At 42.7% G+C, this 25,400-nt stretch overlaps 1 protein-coding gene across 1 annotated transcript; it reads right to left on the minus strand.

Annotated features, from left to right (window-relative positions):
* Positions 1-637: 637 nt before the first annotated feature.
* On the minus strand, positions 638-23,869 carry LOC146195205 (uncharacterized). The gene is made up of 7 exons (XM_084596751.1): positions 23,803-23,869; positions 19,008-19,243; positions 16,879-17,059; positions 13,469-13,606; positions 4,954-5,063; positions 3,672-3,830; positions 638-1,122 (listed from the first exon to the last, which is right to left on the minus strand). Exons 1-7 carry the CDS (start codon positions 23,867-23,869, stop codon positions 1,039-1,041), a joined length of 975 nt encoding a protein of 324 aa, XP_084452877.1. The 3' UTR covers positions 638-1,038.
* Positions 23,870-25,400: the final 1,531 nt, after the last annotated feature.

The raw sequence follows: 25,400 nt of genomic DNA on the forward strand, positions 1-25,400 counted from the left end.
GAGCGGATCGGTCATGAAAATGATATTTCACGAGTTTCGCCAGCTAGCGTAACTTCCAGCTTACAGGCGACATTTTGAGTCCAGGTGCTATCACCAATCGTTCTCTCACGTGGAAGCTTGACTTAGGTCTCCATTGGCTTCATTGGCACCTGTCTTTGGGCAATTGTTTGAGACTATTTTGTGCATTTTTATGCCTACCGCTGAAACGAGCTGCTGAATGTTACGCCATCAAAATCTAAGTGTTGCTATAGCTGTCCTTCCTTTCTTTTCCAACGTAAGCCTGTGCATTCGAATACATCATACCGAAGATCGGGATGGCTAACAATTTCAAATGAAGTGCCAGCCTCTTCAAAGCAACGCCAATGCTTATGGAAGACCCACGGACTCAAGTTCATCCCAGTGAACCAGCGCTCTGACCACAATTCCAAATTAGCCCATAATAAAGCGTAGCTCTGCCGTACATGAGATATAACTGGTTCACGTATTACTCAGAAAAACAATAGCAGATGCTCTAAAGAGAAAACGCCTTCTTTCTATACACTGTGCAAGTCTCGAGTCAGTTGCCAGAAAATGTGCTCTGCGTCCGACGAGAGGGAATAGATTCCCATTGATATATTTTAGAAAAGCTTGTCTAATGCGTAACACACTGCTAATTACGCGCTGAGGTAAAAATGCAGCGCTCTGATATGGCATTGCCGTTATCTCTTACTGATATTGCAGTTTAATGTGTGCCTAGAGTTATTTCCTGCCTTCAAATTGATCTTACTAATATCTCTAAAATGAATATAGTTATTCGCCGTTTGTAGCACTCCCTTTGCATAGAGTAAATTTTAATTTCGTTTACACGAACGTTCTTACATGTTATATTACTGTAGTACTACATTAGGAACCACGCGATGCAATGCTGTAAAATGGCATTATAGTAGCACTGGCGTTTATGTTAATAGGCTACATGAAGCAAGCAGGCAGATAGTGGCATCGGCGGAAATACCCCGCTGAACAGCATTCCCGTTTCTGCGAACCCTTAATCGTGGCTCGTTATTCGCCTTCTATGGATGAGGTGGAGTCGGCGTCCCTCCTCTTGACAGAGCCAACCAGCGGGTCGCGAATAGAGCTTCCGCCCTGCAAGAATCAGAAGCACGAACGCACTCAACAACTGTAGTACCTTAATTTACCTACCTCAACCCTCCTCGAAAAATTATATGCCTGCCGGCGCTGAGTGCCTTTTAACAAAATAAATATGAAAATACGCCGCGCTGGTTTAAAACTTTGTTACACAAGAAAGACGTGACTGACCGAAATATTTGTGATGCTTTCCGCTGCTCTCCTGGTGCTGTTTTATGTGACAATCGTAATGGCACTTGCTTCCGTAACAGTACCACCACCTCAAGTCTGACACACGAGCATGCGTGGCTCTTTCTTTTCAAAAAACTAAGTCTACATTCCCTCTACCTAAGCAGAGGTACGGAGTTAGTGCAGCATATATTGTGTTACTGTTCATTGTATTGTTAAGGGGCTTAGGAATACAAACCTTAGCTCCGAAGAAAGCAGACAGCAGTTACGGGTTGTAGAAACCCTTTGTACAGTGCATCAGTGAGCACGAAAAACAGCGACTTGCTCTGCGTAGCACACGCGTTCTTTGAAATAATTCTGTTACAAAGCTATAGTGCATGTATTTGTGCAGTACATTATCTGTGTAAGTAAATGACAAATTAAAATTAACAAAGAGCAACCATTCCCATTCGCAACCGCAAGTGATTGATTTGTTTCATGACTTCGCTTTTACCTCCGTCTTACACTTGCGCTGTGTATGTCACTTTCTTAATCTACTAGATGGAAAAGAATTAACTGGAGAGGACCGGAGTCAGAAAAGAATAAAAATCGCAGCGAAGAAATGTGTGTGTCAAAAATTCGCGACGCGGTCGAGATCAGGCCAGCAAAGAGCTCGAATATTTTATTACTCAAACATGAATTAATTTGTTCGTAAATGTGAACAGTAATTATCAAATTTTATATTAAGCTACGGTTTACGTACTGCGCAGGTAAATAATTTAGGTGTTTGCAGAAAAAATCAAGTGACAACTGTGGGGACTATGTTTGTTATCACACAGCGTATGATTTTATACGCTTCTCTGAATTCACATCGTCATTGAAGGGACACTCGTATTAGGAACGTATCGTGTACTGTGTTCTAAGGAACATGAAATATGAAATAAAGCAGAAACCAAACGTGGACGTACATTCCTTTCTAGAAATATCGCAAAGTTAGGAAATATCTTCATCGAATCAGCGAGGTAATGCTGCTTGCATTGCTCAGATTACAATGTACTTGTTGGAGAACCACACAAGAAGAATAATCGTGCGAAAATATAGTGAAAATGACAACCATGCTGCCATAATACATTTACAAGTGCAGAAAAACGCTAAAGATTTAAATCCAAATAATTCCTTTAGAACACAGTTTTCTGCTCTTTTCTATTTGGTACAGGCAAAAAGTGATGCATATCACTGCTGAAACTGCTGTGGGCTTCACAATGCTGTCTAACGGAAGCTCCAGGGATGTACGCTATGATTACTCTCGACGTATACCCGTATAATTTCACATGCTTGGTCGCTTTTTAACGCATCTCGCGCCCCTGGGTCTAAGACTCAATTTTTTTAATAGACAGCCTTCCATACATTCTATGCAGTAGGATGACCTTCAATGACAATGTTGTGACAGTGTGTCGTATATAAAACATATATTCCAGACTTGACCCACGCAGACATTACTTCAAATCTATGCCAGGCATATATTACTTTCATGTGGGGCCGTAAATTTTTTAATCTGGAGGGCAACGATAACACCTGTTTATATTGACTACAGGTGCTGATGTAGACGGGTTTACGCTTCAATGTAACTGGAGCTAGAGTGTTATAAGGGATAATTTCTCATGACAGTGTACATTTGTGATAGTGTATGAACTTTTGATCATTATCTTATATACCTCACTCTATAAAATTCATGTACAAAAGGAGAAGTGCTAGTCAGGAGTTCAAGGCAAGTCGTAGTATTTCATATTTCATTCTAAGTGCATAGATTTCTTTACCCCCCCCCCCCCTCCAATCTTTCCCAAAATTGAAAAAGGGGTTTGAACATTTTTCGTACAATATATGTTACAGTTTTCTATAAAAATGCACGACATCACGAATTATCTCCTCGAAATTTCTGTGATGAATATTGGCAATACAAATTGAGTCCGATTTTTATAGCCTGTTTTAGTAAGACTTTTTCTTGGTATATATTTGTCCTTTACACCGTCCCCACATTTTGCGGCCGTTCGATTAAAAGACAGGCTGCAATGTTAAATGTGACAGACTGTGCATGACTACTGTGTCGGAGTTCCCGGGTTCGAACCCGACCGCGGCGGCTGCGTTTCGATGGAGGCGAAACGAAGTGGCGTCGTGTGCTGTGCGATGTCAGCGCACGTTAAAGATCTCCAGGTGGTCGAAATTACTCCGTAGCCCTCCACTACGGAGTAATTCTCTCTTTCTCTCTTTCCACTTTCATTCCCACCTTCCTCCCTTCCCTTACGGCGCGGTTCGGGTGTCCACAGAGCAAGTGTGACAGTTACTGCGCCTTTCCCTTCCTGTGAACCAATTTAACTTAACTTAGGTTCTCATTGTCTTACCCTGGTGACGTTCTCCGACCTCATGGCGTTGGTAGTGAGAAGGTCGGGCGATCCATCATCGTCTGCGGACACCTCTTGAGCCGTGACCCCGTCTCCACCACTGGCCGAGCCGCTGCCGAGGGGGGGCGTGGCCGAACCGAAGCGATCCTCCCGCAACGCCTGCTTCAAAAGGACGTCGATTGGAGAAGGGGAAGTAAATTATATCATTTACGGCCCTGAGCTCTGGACACAAAGCTCCAATGGACTGTTTACATTTCTAGGATTTATTTTAATATCCTCGCTCCATGGTAGAAAAATTAACCATGTTGGTTGAAGATATTTAGAAGTCATGAAATACGTTCTGATTTTTATGCACGGAGCAGATGGTGTCTAAACTCAAGGTAGAAACAATACACAAAACTTTCGGGCTGGCTGATCATGAAAAAATTATTTTTCAAAAACATTTCGCGACAGTAGAGGATTTTTTTTTTCACCTCACTTATGTATTTCGGCTTCTGCCACAGAATTCTTATTAGCTTATAAAGTACTTTTACGAGCAAATAAAACTATTGCCGATCAGAGTAAATTATTTTCTTCCACACGTAGTCTAATATTCTACCGCAGTTTGCTTGCCGGGTAACCTATGCTTAGACATAGGACGCACTACATTTTTGTACGCCTAAATATATCGTAGACACTCAAGCATTCGAATTCGAGGACAAAGTTCCTTCTACTTAAGCATAGATAAAATTAAGGAAATTGTAACATATTTTATGATAAAAAGATCACATACTTAGATCGAATGAAAGCAGTTTGAATTGGCGGCAGGCACACCTTTCTTGGCCATCCGTCATGAGTATCAGGTCAGGGCTGAATGCACGCTGCCCTCACTAACAACAGCAATTGGCTTCATTCGGAACTGCCTTTCTCCCATTATTCACATTTAGCTGTGGCGACTTACACAGCGCTCCTCTGTAGTAGTGTTCACTGTCATTGTCCCATAAGCAGAATCTCGTATATTAGCTTAGATATTCGCTTGGGTTTCTGAAAATAACAAACGTAAATATCTTAATACTCTCAGGAAGAAATTTACCTCCTATAGTTTCAATTTTCTTGATGCATCATTTTTTAAGGCCCCTGAAGCTAATGAGATACACGAAGATTGTTAATGTGTTGTGTGCCTGTGTACTCGAAAGAGAATAGGTAGATGAGTATCACTCGCGATATGTCTAAATACTTATTTCATATCCTATGGCATAAGAACAGAACTACCATTCCCAAAACACCAGTCAGATCCACGCACCTTCTTTCTCGACAGGGCACTCTTGATGCAGCAGTAGAGCACGGATATCCACGTAATGACGAAATTGATGACACCGAATGAAATGAGTAGTAGTGAGCTCTGCGGCATAACTGCAAGAATTGGTGTACAAACGAGTCATGTAAGCCGGCACAATGTATTGGGATGTATTCTGTTGCGATATGTATTAGCAGTGGAGAGGATATTTCTAAGGACAGCATTAGTTTTGCATTTTACCGGTTGTCAATCTGTCAAGTATATCAAGCTTATAGAACCATTTTTGAAAACGTTATACACATACCAAATCGACATATATACACAGGTGCTTGTAGTTGTAATTTACTGACTTTTTGAAACAAAACGAAGGTGGAGCAGTACCCAGGACTCGCTTTGGTAAATAAGCGATGCAACCAGGTTACAAAAACATTCTGAAAAAAATGTCGTTATTAACGGGGCAATATCTTAAAATTCTATAATTAAACGTAGTATTCGTGGCAATTGGCACGCACGTTGACATAGAAACTTAAGCGCCAGCACCGTTTGAAGAATATTGCCACGAACTATTCAAATGTGTATTTGTTCTTGTTCGGCAGCCGCCGGCATGCGGCCTTATCACTATAATTCGAACGCACGGATCAATTGTGTATTCTTTGATTGTTCATGTTCGTTGTCTCAAGACGCGGCTTTATCAGTTCATTTGTTGCTAGAGGTGATTCGAGCTATATTTCGAAACATTCCAGACACGCATCTGTACTTCAACAATGTTCCAGGGTATTCTAGTCACTGTTCGCGGTTTTATCTAGATCTTTCTTCAGCGCCTTTAAATTGAGCGCTGATGAGGGAAAATGCATTCATTAGTTCGACCGACGAGCGCGATTGCTGTTATCGCTGCCGCCGATACGCTTAGTTCTTTTGCGGGCACAAGTCAGCCCAATACAGAGTTTCATTCAATAGAAACGCCAGTGTCTTTGGGGCTACTGGGCTTGTCACCACTACGTGACAATATTCTATTTCGTACAGTCTTAGCAATCTGCCTATGTCTTGCAACATGCACGTCTAGAATTTCAACGCAATCGATCTCATTCCGTGTGAAATTTACTCGGCTAGAAGCCCCTCCTTTGCGTGAGGCAACTCTACGTGATGTAGCGTGGGGGAGCTGCTGCGTGTGGCGCTCCTGCTGGAAAAAATGTGGAGCTGTAAGTGGTACCGATAATTTTAGCGCAAAAGCCCTCGTAAAGCCTGTAAATTCTTTAACAGTACCGAGCGTGCATCGACTGCCGGGCGCTGCTGCACCAGAAGACGCAGGACGTGACAGCGCAAGCAAGGGCAAGGGCGTGCCCACAATTCCTGCTGCTGTAGTAAGCCTCGCCTGCTAGGCTGCTCTGATTAGTACGAAGCAACTGCCACAATCGGCTAGTAGGCATAGGTGACTGAAGAAGCTGACACTACTTGTTTTCAATTGCCATGAGTGCATATATTGCGAAGAATATTTTGAACGTATACGCACTTGCAGTAGAAAAAACATAACACCCCTAATAATTCTTTGCAGTTACTACCTTGGCCAAAATATTCTCCAGAACCTTAAATATGATTACCTTAATCACTTCCAAAAGAAACGTTTTCGCGGCAGTACCAGCAGATGAAAGCAGGGACAAGTAATATTTGGAACGTTACAAGTTAGCGCCAATCGAAGCCACAAGCATACAGTAGCTGGAACAAGAGCTCGCCGAACACGGGCATGAAACGTGGTTCAAGGAGTTGCTTCCGGCGGGGCAGAACCGCCAAGCAGACGACACTCGCTCAAGCAGCATGATTACGACCCCTCCCTCGTTCCCGCTCCCGGTTTCCGCTCTGCTTCGGCTCGGCGCCGCTGCTCCGGACAGTCGACATTAGTTTGTTAATGCTAACGAATTGACAGGCTGTACAGCCACCAGAGCGGTGGAGGAATTCTGTCACTGGTTTGAGTGCCTCAATCCTTATCCCCCCCCCCACACCTCATATCGTGACGTCGCAGTCCACGTGTCCAAGCGCGGAGATCCTAACATTGTTTTCTCAACTTATTTTCAATGTGTCCTAGTGGAAAGGCAGATAATATTCTTTCTTAAAGTTATCGATGTTTCCTGTAACTCCATATTCTATTCAGTCATAATACGCAGTAAAGGAGTAAAACCAAACGGGCTTCATGCTGATTGCCGCGTTGTAGCATGCGCAGTAAGACGTTTATGTTAAAGTATTACATGCGCCTATTTCTGGACACCAACGCGTCAATAAATTGTACAAAAATTATTAGGCTTCCTATGGCACCACCTCTTAGGTTTTCAGTAACGGTGTGGAGATGTGGACTTAATGCAGCGAATAAACCATTATCTGAGGAAATTTTCTTTGTTATTCTGTTCATGATAAAAATGTTTATCGCAATTTGTATCACGCCTGAGCTCATCATTTGCGTAAAACAAACTGCTTTCGCGAACAGGTCTTAAGCTTCATCTAATCAAATTTCGCATAGCCTAATTCGGAACGCACTGTACATGTGCTGTTCAACGTTAATTTGTGTTCTACCCAAACACTAAGAGCTGCGACGTGCTACACTTTTCTGTGTAGTGACCATTTTGAAAAATAGCTGGCTCTATATTTGGAGTGCCGTGACTTTTACGTAGCGTTTTCTACCAGTGTAAAATCTGCCTGCGATATACACTGAGACTCACGTGACCTTGTGCCTATTGCTACGTTAGGTCCACGATGCTGTTTCGTTTTATTGTAGGATTCGTTTGCTAGTTTTCGCACTTCTCCATAACACCTGTTTTAAGGCATATTTGCTGAAATATGTCGATATGGTTGACGAGTCCTTCATATGGCATGTGTTGGCTTCAGTAAGGCGTTTAATTCTTCCGCCTATATAATTTAGGTTTCGTGTAATTAAAGCGCGAAAACAACAAGGTTGAAGCTCACAAACAGTGATAGCACAGAACAGGCAACCTGTAGGTTCAATTTTCACCGGACTGCTACACAGCGTACACAGCCTATACCTTCCTAAATTCGCGCATCCCTATTGCGAGTGCTTCTGTTAATAAATGCGAGTGCTTCTGTTAATAAATGCAGACAAAATTAAACACAATTGTCAGCCAATATGATTATGCACTGAAAAATAAAGAAGCAAACATAAAAAAAGCACGAGAATTAGAGAGACATTTTGATACATGACAAAAAGAAACTATTGGTTTCGCATCAGTGCACGGCGTTACAAACTTTTCCCCATCTTTGAAATAACTTTTCATCAGAAACGTATCTACATAGGGCATTCTATGACAAATTGGCTTTGTTATGAAGCGAAATTTAAACTTTTGATGTCTCATCAAAATAATGAGTGTTACTTGTGGCCTCACAGCTTCAGTCTTGAGAACCCCACATTAGGTGTGCTTATTGGAATTGAAACATTGGTCGATAAAAGAATATACAGATCAAACGAGAGCATCTTTTAATTTTGAGCTCAGTCATCAATTCAGCCATATTTTGAACGTTTAGCTGCACCCGTAGAATTGTAGATGGGCAAAGATAATGAGGAAACTTCTCCACAGTTATAGTTTACGTGTAACAATATCGACTACCTGAGCTCAGATCTGCCGCGCTTAAAGGAGTAGAGACACCAATTTACAAGCTTGTTCAAAGCTTGTCACGGGCTTTCTTTCTGTTTGAATACCATCACAGTCAAGTATTAGACTCAAGGTAGCCGTATAAAATATTTCAATTCTTTTTTAGATTTATGGACATGTTCACTTTCGCATTCTGGACCCATCATTATCGCATTGACTGTTGGTTGGTTGGTTTGTGGGGTTTAACGTCCCAAAGCGACTCAGGCTATGAGAGACGCCGTAGTGGAGAACTCCGGAAATTTCGACCACCTGGGGTTTTTTAACGTGCACTGACATCGCATTGACTGTGGCTTAGTTTCTCTGATAAAACCATAATCAAATATTTCTAGAGTCACTGCACAGTTTTAAGACTTAAGAGAGGATTCTGCTGGTCAGTTCGTTTCGCTCTTGTATTGTTATTGCAAATGGAAAAACCTAGTTATTGTAAATCTAGAAAACTAATGGTGAGGTACAAATCACGTCGGATTCCAGAAAAAGAAGACGACCATTGACTACTGTCTAATGTCGCAGGGAATTTATAACAAGCTCGCAAAAACGGAAATAGACAAAGAAGGGGAGTGTAGTCTGGGAAGTGATCATAAACGTATTAGTGTGCAGATGCGGCCCTTGATGAAAAGAGAAATGGAACTTAGACAATAAGTAAACTCCAAAATAAACTACGATCAAATAGCGAAGATAGCAGCCGCCATACAGGAAACAATAGAGCAAATACTCATGGAAGACGAGGATTATGAACAGGTAGAACTACTCATAAGGAGAAAAATTAAAGAGGGGAAAGTAGCAAATCGCTGGGATGGAAGGAGGAAGCCACGGAGCGGGTAGAATAAGAAAATCAGGGAAGCTATTGAACAACGACGAGCGGCCTCAAGGGAAGACCAAGAAGCAAAGAAAGCACAGGTACCTCAGGACGACATAGACCGAAAATGGGAATCTGATCGACAAAAGTTACTTGATGTACAGGCCCTCGTCTAAAGTAAAATAAAAAAGTCTACCGATCGCTGGATGGCTGAAATACACGATGTCACTAATAATAATAATAATTATTATTGGTTCACAGGAAGAGAAAGACGCAGTATCTGTCACACTTGCTCTGTGGACACCTGAAGTGCGCCATAGGTGAAGGGAGGAAGGTGGGAGTGAAAGTGTAAAGAGACAAAGGGGAGCCGTAGTGGAAGACTCCGGAGCAATTTCGACCACCTGGGGTTCTTTAACGTGGGCTGACATCGCACAGCACACGGACGCCACTTCGTTTCGCCTCCATCGAAACGCAGCCGCCGTGGTCGGGTTCGAACCAAGGAAGAACTCCGGCACAGTAGTCGGGCGTCCACCCCGGCTTTTTTTTTTTTCTTTATTGCCAGACTTTTGCAAGACAACACAAACACACACGACATTGATATATTAAGCCTGCCAGGGACTGGCTTCGTCCTTCTAAAATTCCTTTACATCCATCAAAGGTTCTATCTTTGGCAACCACTCAGGATTATTATCGACAAACTTCACAATCTCTATAAACCAATGGACAGCCTCGAGGAAAAAGATATGTGTAAGACGCGCATCAGGATCACAGTGATAGCCTGCCATGCGTGAACGCCATATACTGTGGCATCCACCATATACTGTGGACGCCCATTAGCATGATTGAATCATATGGAACCCCCTCCTCATTTTGCGTGGGTAAGTACCGTATTCCGTAAGGATTAATAACCATAAAGAAAGAATTACCGCACCACCCCGGCGGGCCATGCCACTAGAGGCGGACCAAGAAAATTCTAAAACCATATAAGCTGTCTAGGTAAAAAGAATGAAAAAAGAAAAAACAGGACCGGATTCAAGATAACGAGAAAAATTGTTTAAAAGCAGACAGCGCAGTCAACTACATTACATCAGTTACCGAGTCATTAAGGAGCGACTATTGGGTAATCTCTGCAACTCAGGAAGCAACACAAGCTTAGAACTGACCAATCTAAACTGGAAAAAGGCAGAAAAAATATTCCTAAAAGCACATCTACAAAAACGGATGAAATTCCGATGAAGCTGGTTAATCAACTTGGTCCAAGAATAATAAAATATTGTTAAAATCTTTGGAAGCGGTCATAACGAACAAGCAAATTCAGGACAGCTGGCGGCAGAGCAAACAGAATTTGATTTATAAAGAGAAAAAAAAAATAGCATGCACATGAAATCCTACAGGCCGATTACCATAACATCTGTTAAATACTGGCTGGCCATGCAAGCGATGAAATTAAAGATGCAAGCATGGGTAGAAAGTAAGAAAATACTCGGAGAACTTCAGAACGGCTTTATAAATGGTAGACGTTGAGATGATAGCCTGTTCATGCTTAACCAATGCATCGAAATATCTAGAGTGGAAAATAGACATTTGTATTTGGCTTTCCTGGACATAAACGAGGCGTATGCCAACTTAAACAGAGAACTCCGGTGTAACATATTAAAAGAAGAAGGTATCCTACAAGAAATATACCGGGATAAAAAAGTTGAAATTACATGGGAAGGGATAAGAAGTATGGAAGCTGTCAAGGTAAGCAAAGGATTAGGACAAGGTTGTCCTCTATCACCGCTGCTACTTATGTTTTATATGATAAATATAGAAGGGATGATACAAGAAAGCAACCTAAGTTTTAACCTGTCCTATAGATTAGGCGGAAATGTGGTAGAGCAGCGCCTCCCCAGTTTGATGTATGCAGACGATATTGTGCTACTAGCTGAGAGTCAGGAAAACTTGCAAACTCTAGTTAAATACTGCGGAGACGAAGGGGATGCATAGGCTTCAGTTTTAATGGAGTTAAGTCAGGTCTGATGATTTCAACGGCTGAACTGATCAGCGTCTTAACATACAAGGCCATGAAATACCAGAAGTGGCAAAATATAAATACCTCGGGGTATGGGTAAACGAAGGATTGGCATATATTGAAAAGCATGAGCAATCACTTGGGACAAAAAGGCGAAGAATTGCCGAGATAATGAAGCATAGGGCATTGTAGGGATAGAATAGGTAAATAAGTAAATAAATAGAACAGGTATCAGGTGCTGAGGGGTATTTGGAAAGGAATTATAGTGCCGAGCTGACATTCGGAAATGCGGTTCTGTGCCTAAACTCAGAGGTACAGTCGACATTAGAAATAAATCAGAGATCCGTTGGACGATTAGCACTAGGTGCCCACGGCAAAACCACAAATGAGACGGTACAGGGAGATATGGACTGGCCATCTTTCGAAGTACGGGAAGCTCAGAGTAAAATATTACATGATGAACGCCTGAGAAAATTGCACAGTAACAGGTTGGCAGTTAAAGTGTTTAAATATATGCGTTGACTCACATTGAAAGAAAAGAACTAGGAAACTAACCAGTAAGCATGCTGGTCACAAGAACGACGAAATAAAGAGCATTAAGCAATAGGTGAAAAACACAGAAGGTAAAAATTGGATTAATTTTATGCAAAAGAAGCAGAGTGTAGAGCTTTACCGAAAGTGTAATAGGCAGATCAGAAAGGAAGCTTTCTTTGATAACTCAAGAGGCAGTACCCGACATTTTGAAGCTAGATCAGAATGCCTTAGAACACGCAGCTACAAAAAGAAATTTACCCATAAAGATGACACATGTGCAGTATGTGTTAAATTCCCAGAAACAGATAACCATCTTATACTCGAATGTGGGGGTATCCTTCCCTAAGACGATGCAGGCGCAGTCACTCTTCCTGAGGCCCTGGAGTTTAGAGGTACCAGTGGCCGGGTGAATGCCCCTGCGCTGGAAGCTAGCAAAAAACTATTTGAAAATTGGTGGCTTAAAAGCAGAAAATTAACATAATGTTAGTAATGTAGAAACAAAATTCAATAAACAGAGGGATTTTATAGTTAACTGATCTAAAAGAATTATTAAGATATAGGGGAAAAAACGAGCTTGATAGCAAGTGCTACCACCCCGTTTCAAAGGAGAGGCTCCATCGCATCCCCTCCATTGTACTTATACAAGCTTGACAGTGTTCTAACTATTCTAACGCACGGACAGCACGACGGCTCACTGTAGCCAAAATTATGCTTCATGGCAATATTCATTGACTCAAATTGGTGAAGACTGCCGCCGACAGCGGCCTAGTCGATTTCGCCAGAGTTGACCACCTGTTTCCACAGTGGGACTCCGCCGTGAGAGTAGATGGCGGAGTCACACTGCAAACAGAGGAGACGATGCGCCTACTCGTTGATGTCACGAGTTTTTGGTCCACGGGACGTTTCAATGCTATGTCCTGCTTTTGAACGCCAACTAAAAGCCTGGTAACTACGAACCGAACTGGAAACATTGGCGTACTAATAATGCAATAATACATTATGTAATGCGATTTTGGACTTCTAGCACCGTGCTTTAGGCTTACAGAATTGCTGCGCACTATTTAATACACAAAAGTACTGCACGAACATTTGGTGTCCCTACCCTCTTCAGCATTTTATTTACATGTAAGGTAACACGAAAGAACTGTGGGAACACGGAGCGCATTCTGAATCATATGTCAATATAAAATGGTGAGTGATTAACCAAGATGCTATAGATCTCTTGTGACCTAAAAGGCTCATTTTCGTCAACAATAAGAGCATTCAAAAGAGGCTGCTAAACGTAAACATGGGTCAGGAATTCATGCAAGAGTGCCTTTGTTTGTTTGTTTGTTTTTTTTTGTTGTTGTTTTTTTTTAAGGAGCGGTTCCAGTTGTCACGTTTTACTCCTGGCTTTCCACTGTAATCTGAGCAACATTTCATGTGTATTGGGGAGTGTTCAAAGGAACAAACTATTGTTTCCCCCTTAGGGCGGCTGTAAACGTTATGGTTTCAGTAACATGCTCCATATGCGTAGCTACTCACAGCACGTAGATGTACCCAGCTTGGCCTCGTCACTGTCGTCACCGCAGTTGTTGATGTCGTCACATTTGTAGCCTTCGTAGATGCAGCGGTTCTCCTTAAGGCACAGGAACTGGTTTGGGGCACACCGGCCGTTAACAGCTGCGCACACGTAGGGAGAAACAACCAGCCTTAGCCCCCCAATTGTGCTGCAGGCGTTTTACTAGGAATATTTGTCAAAAAGGAACCGCTCTTCCTAGAAGCGGAACATTTTGCTTGCATCAGCAATCACGTGACATGTTGTAGTTCATTGATCCCTGTTTTCCCCTTCACCACAACACAGATTTGTGGCCTGCTTCATAAGCAACCCAGCCTGAGAAGTAAACCACAAAAAACACCTTTCCACACAGCTGCCTATTCGCATAGAAGAGTTGCCCCTTAATCCTAATTCCACAACTGTTGGCCACGTCAGAATATTTAACAATGGTAGTGACAGCTTTACATGACGATAAAACATAGGTGCGGCACGTCTTCGTTGTTCTTTTCACACAAGTGCCGCTGCTGTTTCACAATTCATAAGAAAGTTGATTACGAGTCGTCTCTCACGCAAAACGCGAGACGGTAAGGCACCTAAACGAGAAAAATGTATGGTACCATGTTCTAGAATCGCAGGTAGATTGGAAGTTCAAACTTATCAGCACCTTATGTCCCCGCCATTTTTATACTTTTTTACTCCTGAAAATGCAGCAAAGATGATACCCGCATTAACATCAGATGGATGACGACCTGCGATCTTGTGCAACGGTTGACGCCACTTAGCCTGTACTCGTGACACACATACGAAGGATGACCCACACTGGAATACTAATCAGGTTTTGAAGTAAGAGGAAACAAGATGAGCATTTTATATTGGATTCTGGATTTTCGGCGTTTATTTTAAACACGTGGTGCGTACTGAGCCGAAAAGCTCGAGTCAGGCGACTGGTTCAGCGTTACTAAAGGAGAAAGCTAGTATGACACTCACGCACGACGAATACTGATAGCAAAACACTTTTGAATATTAATTAGCACTCATATATTCAGTGAGAATGAATGAGATTTGCTCTTTGTCGGTATTGTTCTATTATGTAAAAGGGATCGCCGAACAAAGACAACGTACAAGAGAAGAAAACACCACAAGCGCTGACTTCCGACTGAAAGACACCAAAAACGACCAAGGTGAGAGAAACTCGAGTCCACTAACAAGCGCATGCGCCAATCATGAGATAACTACTCAAACCAACCAAAACCTACGAAGAGCAAACAAAGAAAGGAAAAGGATGGTGTGGAAGTTTAAGGCACCTAACGACTCAAGCTTCACGACTTTGAGCATGAGAAAGATAGATAAAAGAAACATACTGGCACTGATCTGGATTAATATTGCAAAAACTGCGGGTGCGTGCCATTTTTAAGTCAATGCTCAGTCGTTGCGAAAAGGAGATAAGCTAACTTATGAGACCGTAGAAGGCCAGCAGATCGCTACATTGCAACCTAAATATGTTAGTACCCCTTTAATTTTATGTTCAAAAGAGCTACGTTTCTCACGTTGAATGTTGTGAACCTTTCATCGGTGGATGCTTTCACATCCCCCTTCATGTTTTTCATCTTCGCTCTATTTTTGCTAACCTTTGGTGATTCTGTCGTGATTGGCGCATACGCTTGTTAATCTCAAGTCTCGTTCGCCATTGCCGTTTTGGGTTTCTATCAGTCGAAAATTGGCTCTTGTGTTGGGTATTCCATCCCTTGTCGGTTCTTGATTTTGCGCTTTTGTTTTGCATAATCATATATGCGACCACTGGTTTTCTGTCCATGCGATTTCACAGTTTGTGAACTAATGCGCGTACTATACCGCCTTAGACAAACGCCTTATAGAGCCCATAAAGGTGCGCTTCTGGGCCCTTAACGTCCGTTCTAACAACGGAACCCTTACGTCAGTTTTAACAAGTTACCATGCAGAAGCCAACAGATTCAGGACCATCGTAGAGTACATGTTAACGGTCGTAATTATTTCTATTTGGCCCTAATACTTTTCCACGCGTTAATACGTGTTCCCGCTATGCAAGAAATTCAATGAGCCAGCGTTCGGAGCAGACTCATACTTCCACTGGCACCCTATGATCGAATCACTGCTATTTGATTGCTGTCGGATAATTACTGCTGCCATCCCATCTCGAACCACCTTTCTCTCCCTTTCCGCCAGTGCATATGTGACATGTCGCTTCCGGAGACAGGGGCAGTAAACGGACGGAGGGATGGGTTACGGAAGTAGTCATTCGGAGTGAAAGGGACAAATCTATGCCATGCAGCACACCTGAATCGCATTGTCGGTTATTGAATGAAGGAAGGATGGACACAAATGAGCCGCAGTGTTCGAAGGCTCCGCAGAGATAACAAGATTGGTCATTACATAATGCCCATTAATCTTATAGAACACCTATATGACCAACCTGTGTAGCACCTGCCTAACGGCGCCCCTCCTCTCCCCTTTTACACAGAGTCTACCACACACCATCACATGGTGGGTCCCAGCACAAGCGGGCTTCACTTCCCTGTACTCTTATGAGAAGTTATATTGTTTATCGCCACAAATTGGCAATGCCAAAAGGAAGCGACTCATTACATCTCTCTGCAAACTTATGGCTTGCCAGTGAATCCTGTTTGAAGCGTGGCAAAACTGGTTTATATTCTTTTTTAATATTAAACTGCTTTTCTGTGCTGTGGAGGCACCGTGATCACCCAGGTGTCGAGCCAGCTCACTTATTGTTTAGTCGAAACAGCCTCCCCTGACTTACTACAAATACAGAAAATGCCGTTAGTTCGACGCACTCTAACACGCCATTTACTACCTATCATTGTTTTTTGTTGTGGGCAAAACATGAAAGGAGGAGGTATAAGGATTGAGCATAAATTTTCTCAATCAGTCCTTCAGTAAGGTGGTGGCTAAGAGCCAGAGAAGGTGGCTTTTACACCTGTGTGTAGTCGCTGGTGCCTTTTGCGAATGCCACACATTCGTGCTACTAGCTACTATACTCACTGCATGTGTCAGTGAGGTAAAGTACCCTCCTGCGTAGCCTTAATTATTACCATCTTCTACGCCAGTCTTCTTTCGCTGTCAGACATTTGGCATCTCTACGTGATAGTTTTAAGCAAGCACTAGTAGACACCATACGCCTTTCATATTCTTCATCACACCCTACTGCATAGAGAAGGACCACGTATACGAAAATTGATCCAGCTGAACCACCGACAATGTGCTGCAGACACTACATTCGGTAGAGTCGCTTTCCTAACCTCGCAGGTGCCTAAATGAGATCAAAATGTCACGAGACACTAATGCCAGCCACGTCCTTCTTCACGGAGAACAAGGCAGCAATGTCAGTACAGTTCATGCTCACGCTCTGTGGCAGCGGTGACGACGACGGCGTATATGTTTCCGTCGAAGAAGTACGACAAGGGTGTCCTCGAGAACAGCTTGAACGTCAGCGTGTACGAGGTGACGAAGTGCTTGTTGTCGCTCTTGCGGACGACACCGCAGTCCTGGTGCGGATCATTGGTGCTGGTGAAGCGTGTGATGACCTGCGCACCGATAATGAAGTCGTACGTCCGGCATTCCGCTATATATTTTTTTGCTGCTGTCATAGTGGCTGCTGTAAAGGCACATTGGATAGATATAAGCGTTGAACATGACATTGGTATCCTGAAAGCGCCGCGGGAAACATAAGCAATTGCAGCCTTCTTGATGACCGTTAGTTACTAACGCCTCTTCTAAATGGGACTTACGAAAGGAAGCAAATTTTCTCCTCAGCAACCTTTAGCGATTCATTGAAACTTGAGGCAGAATTTAATGTACACAGGAAAGTATATGTCTAAATGCCTATTAACACTGTCATCAAGTCCCCATAAGCGTTAAAAGAACAGACAAAGACTGCTCAATGACCAAACCCCGGTGACCAATTAGGCATTCACATGAACCATTCTACAGCTGCGCACGTTCACTTTGCCAGTCGGCTGATAGATAAATAAAAGGAATATAAGCAGAGCTTACACTAAGCCATCATAACCGACAAGAAATCCTCTGACTATAGTCGTCCAAAAAGAAAGTAATAACCCTACTAAAATGAAAGGAAGGCATTGTGACATGATCTTTCTAAAGCTGGATAAAACTTGTGAAAAAAAGGGGCACATGCATCTCAAAGGAGCCCTTCTAGCTAATTACGTCGACTGATAACTATGACGGCCGCTTTTATTGAATTACGGCTTGGGAATCCCCTTTATATCTGTAGAGCACTGCCTTCCCCCTCTAAGAGGCATAGGGTTACTATACACAAGAATCGGTCGAAGCTATTGCCAGTAGGAGAGCGCTTGCAGGGCGAACGCCACTCTATTATTGAGCGGTATCCGAACATAGCGCTGTTCACCGCTTATTGACAGGATATTGGTTGGTTGGTTTGTGGGGTTTAACGTCCCAAAGCGACTCAGGCTATGAGAGACGCCGTAGTGGAGGACTCCGGAAATTTCGACCACCTGGGGTTCTTTAACGTGCACTGACATCGCACAGCACACGGGCGCCATGCTTTTCGCCTCCATCGAAAAGTTGTATTTACATACCTGTATTGCAAGGCGTAATAAATAAGTGACATTTCCTAGGAAGGAAACTGAGGGCGAGTAACAAAGGCTAATAAATTGCTGAGAGCCAAAGCCAAAATTACACAAAAATATTGTTCACAAAACTAAAAGAATAATCAGAGATCTCGGAAAAAACAACACTTTACGATAGGCAGCGAGGCGCTAGAAGCCCCAAAAGCGTACATGTATCTGCGACAAGGTTTCTTGCAACGCGTGAGTGGCGACTAAAGCGCGTAACTTTCGTATCGTCCCATAGTACTTATATGAAGTAATTGTGGTGGTAATTGTTGAGCTTAAGCTCTCATGTGTGCAACGTAAATAAAGCAATTACTCATTCCCACGTGATTCAAGTCCTAAATCGCCACAGGCGTGTTCAAGACTTGTCGTCAATAGTATTAGGGTGGGTATTAACCGCATAACTGGAAAAGGAACAGGCTTACAAAAACACGTAAGGTAAAAGCGTGGTCCCACATAAACTGCGACCAAATTCCAAACCATTATGCACCCGCGTCTAAAGTTAGAGACGGGTCGTATGCACGAGCAGGGGGTTCAATTCGCCGAGTGATCACACACCGAAGGCTTATGAGTAGGTATTTTTTTCTTTCGCAGAGCACGTCTTCTCGGGTGAGGTGGAATCTCAGGTCCGATATAATCCAGTCCAAACAAGCGTTTCGTTGAAATCTGTGGTCAAGCTACATTTGATTCATTAAACCTAAATAATAAGCTTCTTTCGAGACTGATCAAGCATGCGTATCAAGAGAGAAAATTGTGTTGTCGCTAGAAACCGCCCCTTTGGTCGCAAATTGAAATTTTCAGCCGACACTTCTGTTGCCACTGAAACTCAAAGCTTTCACAAATATAAATTAGAACGATCGAGTTATTGAAACTCAAAGCTCACGTTGACGTAATCGATGCATGAATTGTTGAGCAATCCTTGCCGCAGGTTCATCTCGATTACGGAGACAATCATGCTTTCGCTTCCGGATGCCGAGATCTCTGTTCCGCAGCCGTCATTGGTGGCAGCCCTGCGGTCTCGAAACTGCCTGGCAGTCACGATGGTCGAGGACAGCGGCTCCGTTGCGTTGTTCAGGGAGCCGTTTCCAACCCTCGTGCCGCAGTTGTCGTTCAGGGACACTGCTCAGACGAAATGCCTTGTTCTTTTTTCCTGGTTTCATGTATATGCATGTGTCTTTTACCGGATATTTTTTACTTGTATGATAATTCTCGCGCATCGCTTGATCCAATTGCGTATATCAGATGTCGCGGCGAAATATAAGCAAGCTCTCAAAGGCGGTGAGCGTATCGCAGCCCACTGGTACATACAGAGGGCTGTTGAGGGTCGTGTGGCCCGGATAGCTGTTTTAAACCGAAAATACAACTCCAAATGGCAAATCAGAAAAACTAGAGGATTTTTTGAAGCCTCGAACTTTTAGCGTTGCCCTTTGCGGACGTCTCTGGTTGTTGGTAGTTGGCAGGCGACATGAAGAGGGGGGGGACGAGCGACATTGATTGGTCGGTAGGTACTCTGACATCAAATGACCACGTGTGAATCTTAAAACTGGCAGAAGCTGCAACTTCGGGCTTCATCATTAAAATGGCAGGTTAGATCTAATACAGGGTTCCAGGACCATTTGGATCCTGAATTAGACAAGCTGCACCCAGACCATGCAGCAATGTTCGTACTGCTCAATTAAAACGGGCCTTTTATATCATTGTCAATCATGGCAGCTTGGGCAGCAATACGGTCCTCATAACGAGTGTACATCTTGCATTTGGTAGTTGGCAAGTTGCTTAATGAGGCAATGATTAGTCGGCCGTTTCGGTGACGTCACATATCTTATAGCTACTTTCCTCTATGGTTGCTTACATTACACGTGTGTGTAACGTGTGGAGTGGCCTATGTGGCACATGGTTAACTTTATTAACTCAAGTGGTAAGCTGGGTGAATTCGTTATGCTTCGAAACCGACAGCAAGCCTGGTCCATAGCAGTAGTTATCGGCTGCAGAGACACGCGTTGACAAGTGATGTGAACATTAACGGTCGAGGAGGTTGTCGATATAAACTCTATATGCCGCTTAGAAAAGTAAGCTACGCAATACTAGTGTTGTCTCATTATATGAAAGAGCACTGAACAAGGGTAAATGGGGTACGCTTCAGTTCGCAGATCGAGCCAACGTTTCGACAAGTGGACTTGTCTTCGTCTGGAACGGTCTCATGCAATACTTATTTAGCCTCATTGAACTGGAGAAAATGTTTGTTTTCCCCCGTTCAATTTTAATGCAGAATTTTTAGATACCTTTTCAGCACTGCGTTCAGAATCACACGGTGAGTTGAGAACTTTTGGGTCGTCTTGACATTATTACTAAAATATTTGAATTCTAAAATATTACTAAAATGTATGAATTCGTTGTTTACGTAAGTAGTTTTTCAGCTGACCAAGAAGTTACTTGCACATGAAAAAAAAATTAAACACTACAGCGGTGCTACTTCAGCGTCCTTAGACGCGTCTCAATGAACATATTCTGTTTCTCTGCAGGCTGACTTCAACCGGGCTCCGCGCTGGCACTGAGTGAGAGACTGACTAGCAGCTGGCCGCCGCATGGTAGCTGTTTTTCAGCGGCACTTACTAAAATAACCTTAGTATACGCCTGCTGAGTGATATTTCAAGGCACTGTAGAATATCTTAGTCATTTCGTCCTCAAGCAAAATTAGCAAAACCTACTTAATGAGATCCAATTCCTCCATTATGGAGAACAAAAAGACTACAGACTATAGAACATCTGTCTGGTCAGAGCATTCAGTTGTTTAACTGGTCTGGACAGATAGTCGTTTTCAACTATGTAGTTACATGGTATTCTCCCAATTTGTTACTAGCAAACTAGTTTAAGTATAGTCGACGTCTAGGTATACGTTTCTGTGCTTCGTCTGCAGCGACACCAAGAATCCTTCTCATTACAATCTTTGTAATTCATTGGTGTATTACGGGTACTTTAGGTTGATTTCTCCTTACCCAAATCTTTTGCTCGCCCTCTTTGTTTCTTTGATTGTAACCAGGTTCCACTGAAATTTTTTCTGTTTGTTAGTACTCAGCCGGGTCATTGAAATTTGCGCTGGTAATTAACTTTGCTTTTTAAATCCTCAGTCCGAAGCTGCGACCACGTCTAATAATGGTGTGTGTGCAGACATAAGTTCAGAAAAGATTATAACAACAAGTAAGTCGCATTATAAGTGCGATGCAGGAGCAGTTTCTGCTAGTTTTTAATGATTTCAGTCCAATGCGTTATATATATATATATATATATATATATATATATATATATATATATATATATATATATATATATATATATATATATATATATATATATATATATATATATATATATTCTTAGCACTTGCACAAGGTTCTTGATCCAACCTACTGAGTTCATGGTTGATTTTCTATACAACAGTTAAAAGCTGCTTTGTTTCCAGTTCATTTGCAACCTAGTAAGGAGGGTCGGTTGTTTTTAAAGCATTTCCGACTTTTGAGGTGACTAGACAGTCTGTCAACTGTCAGCATGCCTGAAAACTCTGCCATTCCACACTGTCTGGTTTCGTCACAACCCCGTGCAAATAATCAGCATTCGGGGAGTCACCTTGTTTCCTGATGGCATAGACCTCTAGACAAATAAGTGCACTTCCTGAAACCTTCAGTCATCATCCAGCTTTAGGGCGCGAGCATCCGAGCTAGCATTCACCCATGTCGCCGATGTCTATCTGTAGCCATGTAGCCGGTGGGAGAGTTGCGAACTTAGAGTGTACTTCTGAGACAAAAATGAATCCCACAGGGGGGACCCTTGGATCTCCAGTCACAGACGCTACTGCAGTCATAGACGTAAAAACAGATTTAACATCCGAGTAGGAACGTGAGGGTAGACGAGGACTGTTATCTTAGAAACGAAACTAAAACAGGGGAAAATCAGAATATATGCGCCACGAAAATGAAACACAGCAAAAACATCATTGCTAAGTCATGTAATTAGCATTTGGTCTAACATCTGTAAATCACACGGGATGTTTGAACACTGTTGTATCGAAGGCCTCGTCATCGTTGCGCGTAATAAATCACACTTATATGTCTGGCAGGTTGTAATCAACAGCTCATATTACCTGCCACTGAGTGGTGGTTAGGTTTCTGTGACGTAACGAGATTACATTAGGTGGCAGCTCTGGCAGCAGCAGGACACCTGGGCCTTTCTTTGGGAAAAAAAAATTACGGAAATCGAATCCTTCAGGATACTTAGATTCCGCGTCAAACACTCTTGCCCTATGCCATCGGGGGATGTTTGTGCGACCTTTTTAAGCAGCGCTGCATATCTAAGTCGGAACGCTTCCCTACAGGATGGTATCTTGCCTGTATGCCAATAAAAAGTAAAACTAATCGCTGGGCTAGTTTGTGCATTGCTCTTAAAAGGAAAGATTAAAATTTCAGGCAGGAACAGGGACACTCTTGCACGTGAGCTGCTAGAAGCCTCTTATATATAAAAATACTAGGTTGGAATTTATCAGAGAATCATCTGTATCGATATTTAGTAGTGAAAGTCGTCTGTTGAATTTTAGTAAGGCTGGGTAGGCCTAAACTGATATGTTGGCTAAGCTGTAGGAGCATATGGTTACTGAAGCAGAAGATTGTATATGGTGTTGTTTCGAATAAGAAGTTGGAGTAGAAACGCCCGTCCTGTGTACCTATTTGTGAGTGTATGAAGAAAAACTGAACAAGGGTAAATGGGGTACGCCTCAGTTCGCAGATGAGCCAACGTTTCGACAAGTGGTCTTGTCTTCATCTGGGCATGTGTATTTGTATTTGTTAGCGCTGTTAACCTGTCCTTTTAAAAGTATGCCAATGAGTATGCATGAAATATCAGAGGCACTGATAGCAATTAGTGGTCAAGCAGTTTAGAAAGAACATATACATGATTGGGCGTCCGCAAGCGGGGGGGGGGGGGGGGGGGGGCATACGGGAGCCACCAACGCTGCGGTTCTGCCCTCATAAAGAAACAGCTGAAGCACTAATCCCCATTTTTCTCATTTGGACATTAGTGATGCTATTCCATTAATGTAAATGACATTATCATATTCGGTAGAAGGTTAGTGCTTACCCGTGCGCCTTGTACATGCAGTATAGCATAAATTCTTCTATTTGGCTTTTGAGTGACGGCGTTTTCGGCAAAAAGCGATATGAATTTTCTGATAAGCCACAATTCCAGTCGCACGGCCTATGTTGTCCCCAATATTTGCTGATCTGCCTGCGCTTAAAATATTAACACGACTAAATACACCAGTATAGCCGAACTCATCTCAAGAATCACTCGATGTACCTGATTCTCGCTGGTACCCGCAACCCTAACTGGTAGTTGCCTCTACGTTTAGTTGCTAGGCAGAAGAGCGTAGGATTGTAATCTAGTAGCGGAGGCTGTATTCCAATAAAGTCGAGTGTCAAAAGACACGTTAATGTGCTAAATGATTTCATGCACACGAAATAAATTTTAACATTCGAGATAATCTAGCAGCGTGCACTGCGGGTGCTTTTTTAAGCTTTGAATTCTTCACCCACATTAAGAACATTATATTCGGCGTGTTGGCGCGTTTAGCCATGAACGCATGTCCTAAGTACGGCTGAATATAGTAGGCTGCTGGAAGCCGTTCTTACCTATCTTGTAGATGGTAGGGTTCTTCGGTTCCAGCTGGCAGTCAGCGAGCGAAGGAGCCAGGGCCATGACCGTAAGCTGAAGGACACACTTAGACAAAGATCCTCGGAACATGGCGTCCTGTGTTCTTTGGGTTCCAATTTCTTCTTCCTTCTACGTGATACACGTCTGATGAATGTCAAGGTAGGAAGTAGAACGATGATTGCTGCACAGGCTTTTAATACGACCTTAGGATGCGTTTATGAGAACCACGGAAGAGTACATGTAGTCGAATATTTTGTTTATGGAACACTTGGACAAATTTTCTTAAATATATTAAGGTACATATTTCAAAAGCAGACTCTTACACCATACACCGGCAGCATAAAGGCGTATCTTAAGGCGCTCACGCTTGCGATCGCTAAAACATCAGAAGTCATGAAATCAGGTTAAATACGGAGGAATATAGAAAAGAACACGAAGAGTTAAATGAACGCCGCCATTTACGACGACGATGATGATTAAGATGATGACTGTGACTGTGTGGTCATTTTTTTGTTCCGTCTGGGGGTAAGGGACATCGTGCTTCCTCTAACAAATGCAATTACCATAAAAGAGCAATGCCTGAAATACAGAGGGAGAACCATAAAGGTTAAGGGAAAGTTTCAGTGATTGCCTTTTTGTGAAGATAATAAAAGGAACTCGTACGCAGTGGTGTTTGACAGACCAAACTTGAAAACCTTCAGGGAACACTCCGGGGTGTCCAGTACAGCGTTTCCTAAGGATGTATTAACTTTAAGAGTGTGCCAGTAAACGCGTTTCATGCAGCAAGCACCGAGGGGACAAAAAATTATCTCCATATTGTAGTGGAGCTCCTGCAGGAAGTTGAATAAGCAAATAACAGAAGAGCTCCTGGTGCGAAGCTGGGGCTCACATACAAGAATGTAGCATAATAAGAGTGTTTGAACTAACATACACGGTGCAGATATTAGGCGAAAAGCAAACTATTTCAAATTATTTCGATGGACACGGCGAAAATTAATCCCAGTGTTCCAGCAAGAATGTTTCCTTCAGACAGCTACACAGGAAGCTATTCCCCGAAAAGCAAATTATCCCAGTGTTTAGCGCGCACTGGAAACAAAAGTGCAAAGGTATGGTCGTATTTTTCAAGACGCTTACCCGAACCTAGTGCCTACAGTAAATGGACTCGGCTGAAGGTTTTAGATTAAAGATTCATTTTAATGTATAAGCATTGTGAGGCTATGTTTGAGATTTCGTGTTATCACGAGCTTGTCTGCAAGATTACGTTCGAACAAATGAGTTAATATGGGAAAGAATGGCTACCTCAGATAGAGCATCAAAACTTCTCGCATAGAAAATTGGGAGGTGCATGTAGGTTAATTGTTCAATTAAGTTATTCAGACGTCGAAATAGTCGGAAGGAATAATGTGGACGTCCAAATGTAGTCACCTGGTACTCGAATTTCTATGACGTAGCCCTAACTTTCGTTGGCGGGAAATATAAGATGTTTGAAAGTGTACAAGGGGGAAAGGGCGTGATTTGTGTTCACAAATGGGTGGGAATGGTCAGAAAGTGAGCAAAGAGCGATGGAAGTGTATGA

Source organism: Amblyomma maculatum, chromosome 3 (genome assembly GCF_055883805.1).
Source record: "Amblyomma maculatum isolate TAMU_Amacu chromosome 3, ASM5588380v1, whole genome shotgun sequence".
NCBI lineage: Eukaryota > Metazoa > Arthropoda > Arachnida > Ixodida > Ixodidae > Amblyomma > Amblyomma maculatum.

Coding starts and splice junctions, on each gene's coding strand:
- LOC146195205 (XM_084596751.1), bottom strand. CDS start 23,869: ATGGCCCTGGCTCCTTCGCTCGCTGACTGCCAGCTGGAACCGAAGAAC. Junction 5,064..13,468: donor GCTGGGTACATCTACGTGCT/GTGAGTAGCTAC, acceptor CAATTCTTGCAG/TTATGCCGCAGAGCTCACTA. Junction 3,831..4,953: donor GTGCCCTGTCGAGAAAGAAG/GTGCGTGGATCT, acceptor CTTTTGAAGCAG/GCGTTGCGGGAGGATCGCTT.